The 11,878-nt window shown below is 37.2% G+C and overlaps 1 protein-coding gene across 2 annotated transcripts in view; it reads left to right on the top strand.

Annotated features, from left to right (window-relative positions):
- Window positions 1-972: 972 nt before the first annotated feature.
- The window catches only part of LOC144972418 (dual specificity mitogen-activated protein kinase kinase 6-like), a 69,353-nt gene continuing 58,447 nt past the window's right edge, over window positions 973-11,878 (top strand). Inside the window, exon 1 of one of the 2 annotated variants that reach the window (XM_078913582.1) lies at window positions 973-1,244. In XM_078913582.1, the coding sequence (XP_078769708.1) occupies window positions 1,232-1,244 (13 nt within the window). In that variant the 5' untranslated portion in view covers window positions 973-1,231. Of the gene's footprint in view, window positions 1,245-6,236; window positions 6,587-11,878 lie in introns of those variants that run through there. The other variant, XM_078913581.1, reaches the window with a different exon arrangement.

The raw sequence follows: 11,878 nt of genomic DNA, 5'->3' as shown, positions 1-11,878 counted from the left end.
TTTATTTAATTATTCTAAACCTCGTTCTTTTACACCTTCTCCAACAACGTTGTTTCATCCAGAATTCTCGGAATCATCAGGGAGGTCGTTTAGAAGTGTCTGGGAGGAATGTTGTGTCCCTGATGATTGCAGGAATTCTGATATATATATATATATATATTATATATATATATAATATATATATATATATATATATATATATATATATATATATATATTATTTCAATATTTACCACAATGTTTGAGACAGTCTACATTAATGTTTCAGGCCTAATTAGCCATCGTCAGGACTGACAGTCAACAAACCAACTCAGTCCTGACGATGGCTAATTAGGCCTGAAACATTAATGTAGACTGTCTCAAACATTGTGGTAAAATAATAATATCTCCTTACACATTCGAGCACTTTCGTACATATTTGTATCAAACACATTCCAATATATAATATATATATATTATATATACATATATATTAATATATATATATATAACTAACATATTATATATATATAATAATATATATATACAAAATACATACATATATTACATATATATATATATATATATATAAAATATATATAATATAATATATATTCTAATTTATTTGTTTTGATATTTCGATTAAAAATGATAATTTCGACAATCCTATCCTGTCGATCAATTTATTTTTTTAAAATTATGATTACAGTTTTCCTGTCATTTTCCGTTTATCTTGTTGTTTTGTTTGTTTTTTGTTGTTGTTTTTTTTTTTTTTGCGCTTTTTTACTCGTGTTTTCAGCCAGAATCAGAAAAAAATCTCCTTTGTTTCCATTGTATTATTTGTCATCATTTCAGCACAACTTCACAGCTTGGGCGAGCAGTTTGACTGGCGACGTACAAAATATTTTGTTGGACATCCAAACTGAGAAACCTCCAACTCTTTTTTGCTGACGTCATTGGAGGGCTTTCCCGAAACCTGACTTCCGATTCACCACTGGGGTCAGAGATTCATTGGCCAACTAAGCTGTGTCGGAGGAGTGTGCTTTACCTTTTAGAGAAATTTTGAACCTTCGGTCAAATCATTGTGCATTTCATGCAAATGTAATGACAAGCTGCATCGTTTAATTTGTTCGTTTATCCGTTAATTGAGGGTAATCATTATTGGAAAACAGCTGTAACAAAAGTGTTTAGAATTTGTGAACTTGGCAATCGGTGCACTCGTTTTGCAACAACATTCTGAGACAGCGAAATAATGCAGAGAGGACGTAAGTTTGATCTCTGTTCACCTTTTCATTTTTAATCCTTAGATATAAATGCATATATCTTTATTTCTTTTATTTTTGTCTTATGTTTATTCATGTGTAGTTTTGGCCTGTTGGCATTGCTTTTTGCATTGCAGCAATAAGTTAAAACCGTTGACATATAGAAATGAGGTCAAATCTTGTCCCCGTTATCGGTGACAACAATAAAATCGGTTAGTTCCCTTCTCTTTGTGTTATAACACTGTTATTTAATTTTATTTACTTAACATTGCAAAAACTCACTTCGGCGAAGCAACAAGATTAAAAATAATTCAGGAGTTATGAAAAAAAAAATTAAATTTGCACTCCTTATCTTAGTTCACCTCCCTTTCTCTTTATTATAAACTTTTTTTTTAATTAAAAAAAATGTGTACTTTTATTACTTTTAATCCATCACCTTCATACAGGAACATCCATATTACATAATAACGTATTTGATTTAAAAGATATTCTGTAAAAACTTTGAGTGCATCACCAATAATAGATTCATTTGATTGGGTGCTATGATTATTCCTTTTCTTTTTTTCTTTTTTCTTTTTTCTTTTTTTTTTTTTTTTTTTTTTTGTATTTGTTAAAATTGATATGACATTTCATCCTACAATTGCAATACAGCAATACAAATTCATACTTAATCAAAATGATAAACGAGTGGCATGAAAAGGAAAACTCGCCTTCAAATTAGGGAAACATTATTTGATAATGAATTGCATATAATAATATTGGTAATAACTTAGAAGAGGTGGTTATGGTTTGGTTTTGTTTGGGGTTTTTTGTCTTTTTATTCGAGGTGAGTTTTTTTTTATTTTGTTTTTAATTTGTTGGTTCCTTTCCTCTGTGGAGAGGGGTGAGCGTCCTGTTTTCTTTCCTTTTTTTTTCATGACCTTTGCTTTGGTATTGTCTGTCATATATTAATGCAAAATGCAAAAACTTAAGCGTATAGATTTTGTTCTTCGAAAATCAAATTACAATAAATGTCCAAACTCTTTCCTTACTTCACGAATCCTGCACCTGTTACAGTATTTGAGTTGCATCTAAATTATGTAAATGGAATAGGGGATCTTTTTTTTTTCTTGCTGTTAACCGATAACAAGCAGTAACAACTTCTTGCTAGCCTTCATATATGAGATTAGTCTTGATACAAAATACTTTCCACCAGGTCTTACAAATCCAGCTGCAGAATCACTTCTGGAGGGAGGAGGGGAAGGGCATAAAAATCTGGACTGCATCCTGATTGCATGTTAAGTGCTGTCCAATGAGCTATCTGGACCCCCCCCCCCCCCCCCCCCCCCCCCACCTCAAATTTATTTGTAAGAATTGTAAATGATTGTTAATGCGAAGTAGATAGGTAGATACAATTTGATATTTACAGCACGCGTGGAAATTTTAATTCCATAGTCACTTCTCTTTTGTTGCTTTAGATGCATTAATGCAACAGCCCTTCATATCGCTCTTATATTGTTATATGAAAGGTCTTTGATAAAATAAGTTGTAATTCCCTTTATTTGACCCAATGTCAGACTTTTCTAAAATTATACCAAAATAAGACTGAAATGGCACAGCCATCAGCTAAATTGTCGTGTTGAAATAAGACTGAAATGGCACAGGCATCAGCTGAATTGTCGTGTTGAAAAGCGAACAGCAAAAATTAAGATTTTTAAAATAAGCTTTTCGTTCCTGGTCAATATGAGATGCTGGTACTAGGCTTCTAACTCTGCTTTCCTGGATATTAATACTTTGTTTACTTGACAATTTTATCCACCCCCACCTCCTCTCCTCCACAAGATAGTTACTTATGGTACAGTACCAAAATTGCCTTGTCATGGGTGGTATTTAACGGCTTCTCATACCAAGTATTAGGGTCCAAAATGTATAGTTGGAAGAGCTGTTTTTGGCTCACAAACAAATGGAAAAAGAGTGATCCCCAGGTGCATTAAAGATTTTGTTTGACACCTCTGTTTAACAAGCATTGATTAGGTAACAGGGTGTGTTTGATATGACAGAAAGTACTATGCGACAGACTGGCGTCCCATTCAAAAACTGGCAGAAATTGCTACTGTTTGTTTCATGCTTGATGACATTGGATAAACTCATGGCTTTTGGTTTTGTTGTTGTTATGCCATCATCCCTCACGGTTCTGTCTTATGCCACAAAATGTCATTGTCCTCTATCCCTGGCTGTCTTGTCTATCACAAAGATTTGGTTTTTACGTGCCACTGTGTGGTCTAGTGGTATTACACTCGCCTTCGGATTGGATGGTCCTGAGTTCAAGTCCCGCTCTGAGCGATGCAGTCCTTGGAAAAGGCTCCTTACATTCACTCACCATACTCAGATGTATAATGAGTACCTGGCCGTTACCAGCATTGTCTCTGTCGAAAAAAATGTTATATATATATGCTCCATTTTGAGTGCTGCTGTTGGTCAGAGACCCCTCATAAAGCATTGTTTAATCTATTCTCCCAGCAGGTCATGTCGAACCAAAGTTTAATTTCCTAGAGTGCATGTCACCTGTCAGGCATCTTTTTTTGTGTACAAACTTTCACAATATTTGTCCATGCATATTACCAGTAGCTTACTCACACCCGAGTTAAGTGGGTTATTGTGAATAAATTGTCTTTTCTGTGGACAAAAATCTGGAGCCAAAGTGTGCAGTCACTTATCCAATCACTGACAGCGCTCAACATTGCTTGAATTTTCTCACAAGAAGACTCTGTTTTGCTAAACGGAGCACCTAAACTGGAAGGTTAAGAATATAGATGAGCTGATGGTAATCTTATTACTGAAGAGATTACTTCAGCATTTATATAGTGCAATATCAGTTAAACGAGCTCAACGCACTGTACAAGGGACACCCACCCAACAGCAACACTTAACATGTAGAACAAAATATAATGCCTGTTACGGGGTTTCAGACAGAGACAACACTGTTAACGGCCAGATACTCATTCTACACCTAATTGTGGTGAGAGAATGTGAGTGAAGAGCCTCTTCCAAGGTCTCAACTATGCACTGATCAGTGTGGGACTTGAACCAGGGGCTATTTGATCTGAAAATGAGTGTCATAGCCGCTTTCTGAAGCTCAAATAGGAAGGACGTGGGGAGGGTGTTTCAAGCACACAAAGATGCATCAGTCTTTCAGTTTCAAACTGTTCATTACAGTTTGTTATTCGTTGGCTTCGTATAGTAACATGGCTTTGTGTTTTGCCCAGTTGTTTTTGATTTTCAGGTTTTTATTTGTTTGTTCTTTTTTTTTTCTTTAAATTTGTTTTACTATTCTTGTTATTTAATTGTGTTTTTCCGTTCTATTCGTATGTTTACTTGCTCACAGTCACTATACAGTTATTATTATTATTATCAAGTCATTAGAAAGCAATTTGCACCTATGCCTTGTTTGATTACAATCCTGATTTGTTAAAAATTTAAATTATTAGCTCTTTATGATTGTATAAGCAGTAAAAAATATGGAGTCTCTCTCTCTCTCTCTCTCTCTCTCTCTCTCTCTCTCTCTCTATCTCTATCTATCTATCTATCTATCTATCTATCTATCTATCTCTAAACACAAAGCCATATCTACATCATGATTATTGTTCAAATGCGCACTGTTTTTTAATTTATTTTATGCAATGGACAGTTTACAATCGTGACTGATGCTGTTACTCGTTGGGAATTATGTTTATTATAAAAAAAGGGATTGTTTTAATGGAGTGTGAGGGTTGTTTTGTATGGTTTGATTGTTTTGTTTTATTATTATTATTATTATTATTATTATTATTATTATTATTATTATTATTATTATTATTATTATTTTTGTACTTGTTGGAATTATTTATATTATATACAGCATTATTTATGCACCGTTATCATTAAATAAAACTTATTCTCGTCTTGCTGACACATTCAACAATCAACAATGAGCGGCTACTGTATCCCTTTCCTATCCGTTTATCATATGGAGCACTCATGCTTATTTGTTGATTATCATTGTATCGGGCTGTACCACCTCATTCATGCTCTCGTGTTTGCCTCGTCGCCATAACTAGGTCAATACGTTCGGGGTTTTTCGTTGGGTATTTTTTTGTTTTCGCCGCCCTCGCCTCTTTGCTGCTTTTGCTCTGCCGTCGTTTGTGCCGTCAGCAAAGCATGGCTGCTGTCGCCGCGCGATCGCCAGCAGCTGATTTTACCAGCTTGGCCCACGAATTCGTGGCTTGGCCTCAATGTCTGGTCGTGCGTGTACAAAGGTCCCATCTTTTTGCTTTTATTTTTTTAACTACATTTTTATCATCACTCCCAGTTACCTCCGCTCCGGTTCATTCATTCTCAAACCCCCTCACACTGGAGCGTTTTCTTTTTTAATCAAATCGTCTGCGCCAGCGTAGACTAGGTCACATCGCATGCCATGCATACTCTGGTCTGTCTGAAATGAAACGGATGGACCGGATAATCATGTTATCGAATTAATTTATAATAACGTGCAAACTTGGTGTGATCTGCTCGTCTTCATCCTATACCCTGATCGCCCTGTATAATAATGAAACTACTCAAATTGCCTCATTGACTGTGCTGGCCAAATTCCTTTTAGTTTTAGATTTTTATTTTATTGAGGTCATCTCATAACCAGTAGCGCCGAATGACCCTTCGTGGGGTCATTCATCCATCACGTGCGGTTAGCCCTGTTGGTTCATAGATAAAAGTTTTGTGGGGTTTTTATTGATCTTTTTGTAATTTTGGAAATTGTCTTGTGTCACATTTTCCACTAATTTGCTTTATCATATGCCTCATATCTAGCAATTTATCTGAGTGATGAGTTAGAACGATGAGTCAGTGTGGTATGGGAATGCGGCATGACAGGGAATCCCCAAGAAGGTGGTGACTCATGCCAAATAGCCTAGCCAATCACGTGGCGGGCTGGCTGGCTTGTCATGTCTCGGCGTGAATAAGCCGAGGTTATTGGAGGACGATAACCAATCAAACGGCAAGTCTATGAGAGGACACACTGTCGAGTTTTAAGTCGGATGTTATGAACGAAACCAAGTAAACATGGGTTGTTGTCGCGAGTACCTACGAAAAACAACAAATTATTGAGGTCACTCGTGTGTCCACTGTATTGACGAGAATAATTCTGTGCTCTTTTTGCCTGGATATTTTATTTCAGTTGTTTACGGTGGTGTTTTTGATAGTTTGTCTTTTTTATTGATTCAAACCGTGCGTTGGAGATCATTGTTCGATGCAAGAGGTCACGGAGTTTAATAACGTGCCTGCCCATAAAAACCGACCCCGTGGTCGAGGTCGGAATATGAAAAAGGGAATCGGTGAGTTTATTCATTCTTTAATTATTAAATGAAAGCAAGATGAATTATTCGTAAAGAATAGTTTTCTACCTTTTTACAATTCGTTACTTTATGCACGTTGTATCTGACACACTGTAAAAATCCGTTGTTTTTTGTTGTTTTTTTCCATCAAAGAGATCTGATTGAGATTGGCATTTATCTGACTGCATTCCATCGGGTCACGTTACTCTTTAATCTAGTCTTGCATGCAGAGAATGTTCTGGACACGATAAAGTAGTTATTTTATTTGCAGTTGACTTTTCTGTCGTCAATTTTTTTTTTGGTTGATTTTATCCTTGGACATGCTTGCTGTGTTGCAAAGCATCCAGTAAGAAAGTAGGTGTGCCCCTCCTATCACAAAGGCTATCACATTACATCCACGTAAGATTAAGATTACGAGTCGGTATGTGCAATGGAAGAGCTGTATCTCGCATTTAAGCATGCCTATTTTCTTATTGTTTTACATGTAGTTTGGTTGCACAACGGGTTACCTATTCAGTGTGCATACATTTACGCATATATTTTTGACCTACGACAAGTAATCAATGAATTTGTTCTTGTGTTCGCTTTGCACAGGTTTGAATTAAATGCGTGAAACTTTTGGACGTAGTCGCAGTGTAGTACTATCTAGTTCGATAGTAAATCTCTCTCTCTCCCTCTCTCTTTCTTTCTCTCTCTCTCTCTCCCTCTCTCTCTCTCTCTCTCTCTCTCTCTCTCTCTCTCTCTCTCTCACACACACACACACACACACACATGCACGCACACACAGAGTACATATGTGCGTGAGAGAGAAAGAGTTACGCCGTGAATGTGAAGTCTCACTATTGTTTTACTGCCATTTCTCCATATCGGCTTCTATAAAAGCTGAGCCATAGCACTGTAGCACCTCAAGATAATTTTCGCTCGATTTTTCATCCTATCATCCCGCCAATGTTATTAACATGCTTAATTATTTTATTTTACTCAACGCGCCCATACATAAGGCCCACGAAGCCGATGTTTATCCTGCTTTCTGCTGCATTAACAGACAGTAGTTGGTGCTGATTACTCTTTAGAATGGCCATGATTTATTGCAAAGAACTATCCGCTAACTCTAATAGACCCAGCTACCCAGCACTGTGGTGGACTTGGTGTAGCGGGGGGTAATATAAAAAACATTGACTGCACGCGATATGATGTATCATTTATTTTATATAGTCTGGTGCATAAGGGGTTGGTTTGTATTTTTATTCTCCTTTGTGTTTTCTTTGTCGCGTATGTGTCCACCATCGCTATCTTTCATTGGTGTCCCCCCCCCCCCACACACACACACATACACGCACGAAATGTGGGAGGATTGCCTCTTTATTTATGTCGAAGAATCAGTTCAGTCACACTTGGCTGATGCGGCGACATCACAATAAAACGACACTCCTACTGTAGCTACGCGTGCGCCGTTATTGTTTTGTTTTTTCTTTAATTCTCAATGCTCTATGTGGAATCGATTTTATTTCCTGCCCCCAAGACATACTAGCAAAATACGCTCACACAAGCCCCACCCTTTTACTTTTAGCCATCACATGTAGTGTTTTTTTTAATTGATGTCTAGAAGTGTACATGAAACGGATAAAGTTAACCACAGAGCTTCGATGCTCTGGTCTTTGTCTGGATGGGGTAACAGAGTGTGACATCAATCGTATTCTGTCTAAAGTGCATACTATTTAAATATGGAGACATGTATTTTCTCTTTTATTATATTATTTTTTAAAGAATAAAATGCAATCGTGTCGCTATCTATGTGTTATTCTTCTTGGTTTAAATGCATTTACACCATATTTTGTGTGTGTCAACAATTTTTTGCTGTATTTTATCTTATTTGGCTTGTATGATGTCGTAAATTGGCAATTTCAGTTTTGTTTTTTGTTTTGTTTTTTTTTGTTTTTTTTTTTTTTTTTTTTTTTTTTTTTTTTTTTTTGTTTTTTTTTTTTTTTTTGGGGGGGGGGGGGGGGGGGGGGGGGGGTCTTTGATTATCATTCGATTAAGGTGACTTCCTACGGATCGAAAATCTAAACCTCTTTTTGAACTCTCAATTTTTAGCTTTTTTTTTTTTTTTTCTGGTTTGAGGGTAATTTTAATAGACTCATATTTGAATGTGTTTCTAGCCCAAATTGTACTAAAATGTGATTTTCCAGATTTCGCAACAGTTTGTTAACCCGGGTTGCTTTGCTTTGTCTGCAAACTCTGTGTGAACTCGTTGGGTCAACCGGTCACATAAATAATGATTAGGATGCTAATTGTCAATCAAGAACTTGGGAGTGGGTGAAGTGGGAGGGGGGTGAGGATTGTGAGAGATAAAGCTCGGGGGTGGGAGGGGAGGGACACTGAGTATGGTATTGCACTGATTGTTATTTTAAGCTGTATTTGATGATACAATATATGATGGTGAAACTGTTTAATGGTATGGTGTTGCACGTAGGATATTGGCGTATGTCTGAATCTGCGATGTGATACAGTGCTGGGCACACCGGAAAGAAAAGTACCAGAAAAATTCGTCTACAATGTATTTTCCGTCACTGTCCTTTGCCCAAGGATCACAGCCTCGGATCTCCCGATTATTGGTTAGACATCAAACACGTCTTTTCATATTATAATATGGATAGGTTTTGATTTTAGGCTGGACAGTTACCCCCTCTTTCTCATCCGCAAGGCAGGAAACATAGATGAATGACGTAAACTTGTTGCAGGATCGGCTCTCATGTCTCATCTACCATCGTCTTGACACTAAGGTTAGGTGATTTTAAATCAACACGACAGGAAATGTGAGATTTTAAGTTTTTGACACAGAGAATCTACGCCCACTGTCTTCACTGAAGCATATTTTATTGAGTGAATGCATACAAGTTCTGCCAAATTTAGTTTCTTGATTCGGCAGCGGGGACTTGCCACCTGTACAAAGTTTACCCGTTGTGGTCAACAGCCCGAAACCGCAGAGAATCTAGTTGAGCGGTGCGTTGTGACGATGCACGAGTGCGATAATGAGTTTGCGTCCAGGATACATCGTCATGACATACAGTTGTATGCACCAATTGACGCATGCAGTTATTTTTTAAAGTTTCAACAGTTAAAATAGTGTACTGTAGCTGACACGGGGTTGTCATCTGAGCGTTGTGGCTTGTGCGCGTGAAATGATTAGTGCGACCTGTGGTTTTCGTCCACTCGTTGAAATCATCAAGCCTGGAGAAATGTTAATTTCTAAGTTTGATGCTTTGCACTTGGTAAAATACTCACAGCACCCGCCAGTCGTTTATAGTCTGATTTTGACATAATTTAATGAGTACTAATCATGAAAATGGCTGTCTAAAAGAACAATATCAAAGAGCAGGTTGACGCCAATTTCGTTCTTTCTATTCACCATATTGGACACGACTAAGGGATTAGTGGAATGCGTGTGTCACCAATTATCTATTTTAATTGTGATTGATCACGCAAGAGTACGTTATAAAGCATCTCATACAACACACGTATAGATGTGCGCTTGGCTAAGAAGCTCACAACATTGCCATCCGGAAGTATGACGGACCAACACACAAAACTATGTGTAACCTTAAACGTTTATAGTCTGGTTAATACAGTTTAGTGAGAATTACTCATAAACGCGGATGGCAAAAAACAATAACAAAGACCCGAGTGACGTCAACTTCATTCTATCTATATATATATACCTTTGGCGTGTCCAAAAACGATTTGTTTCGCCATACTTTAAAAAAAGAGAGAAGAAAGACAATGTATGTCGCCAATTGCATACTGTTTAACCCTCGAAAAAAAAAGACAATAACAAAGACTCAAGTGACGTCAGCTTCATTCTATCTATAGATGCCTTCGGCATGTCCAAAAACAATTTGTTTCGCCATACTTACAACAACAAAGAGAGAGAGAGAGAGAGAGAGAGAGAGAGAGAGAGAGAGAGAGAGAGAGAGAGAGAGAGAGAGACCCAATGTCTGTCACCAATTGCATACTATTTAACCCTCGTGCCATTGCATCACATTCCACGACCCCTGGGATTTTAGTTGTCATTTAATTTATCGAGGCTTGAAAACAAAATAATTGATATGTCGCAAGGACAAAGTCATTCTGAAAGAGTTCCGTTCCTTTTTTCTTTTTTTTTTTTTTTTAAAGAATGCAAAAAAAGGGGAGGGGGTATTTTTATGGTTCAATTAATATTGCTTGTTTTGATTTTATTTTGGCCCGTGGGGGAGGGGGGGGGGGCGATATTTTTAGTTTTTGTTGGAGGTTCTGTTGTTTGTTTATTTTGTCGTGTTACCGTGTATTGCGACACCGTTTACTGGGAAGTCATTATCAGGCTACGAGCTAACAAAGGCTACGATTGAGTTATGAGAAATGCCACTAACGTATATGATCACGTAAGTACTCATCCTCTTTATTCTTTTTTTTTAGGTCTTTAAATCCACTGTTAAGGCAACAATATTAACTAGATCTATAGAACTAGAGTTCAAAGTAACCGTTTTCTATTCTTCTACACTCCACTCCCCCCCCCCCCCCTTTTTTTTTTTTTACGCACACGTTATTGCATATTATATTGTTCTTTCAAATATCCATTGTTTTAACTGGCAAAACAACAACATATAATCTAGATCATCACACGAACCTCGTATGTTCCAAAGGAAAACGTTTTCAAATCTTCTCATCCCCCACCCCACCCCCAACACACACACTCACACACGCGCACACGTTATTGCATATATTATGTTGTTCTTTCAATGCATATCCACTGTTTTAACCGGCATAACAAAACAAATAATCTGGATCGTCACACGAACGCTCCTGAGTGTAACGGTAACCCAGTTTTAGGCCATCGGATCAAATTTGTTAAAAGTAGGTAAGATTAAATCCCATTATTCATTAGTAAGGGTTTTTTTTTTCTTTTTCTATACAGTATGTTCCAAAGGAAAACGTTTTCTACTCTTCTCATCCCCCCCCCCCCCCCACACACACACACTCACGCGCGCGCGCGCGCATACGTTATTGCATATTATGTTGTTCTTTTAATAAATGTCCACTGTTTTTACCAGCAAATCAAAGCAACAAATAATCTGGATCGTCACACGAACACTCCTGAGTGTGACGGTCACCCACCCAGTTTTAGGCCGTCGGATCAAAAGTTATTAAAATAAGTAATATTAATTCCCGTTATCCATTAGTAAGTTGGTTTTTCTTTTTCTATTCAGTTAGTGTTCACAAAGGAAAAGTGTAAGACGACCTATGACCTATAAAGTG

Source organism: Berghia stephanieae, chromosome 5, assembly GCF_034508935.2.
Source record: "Berghia stephanieae isolate SIO BIC M18660-M18661 chromosome 5, UCSD_Bste_1.3, whole genome shotgun sequence".
NCBI classification, from domain to species: Eukaryota; Metazoa; Mollusca; class Gastropoda; order Nudibranchia; family Aeolidiidae; genus Berghia; species Berghia stephanieae.
This window is presented reverse-complemented; position numbering and strand designations above follow the sequence as displayed.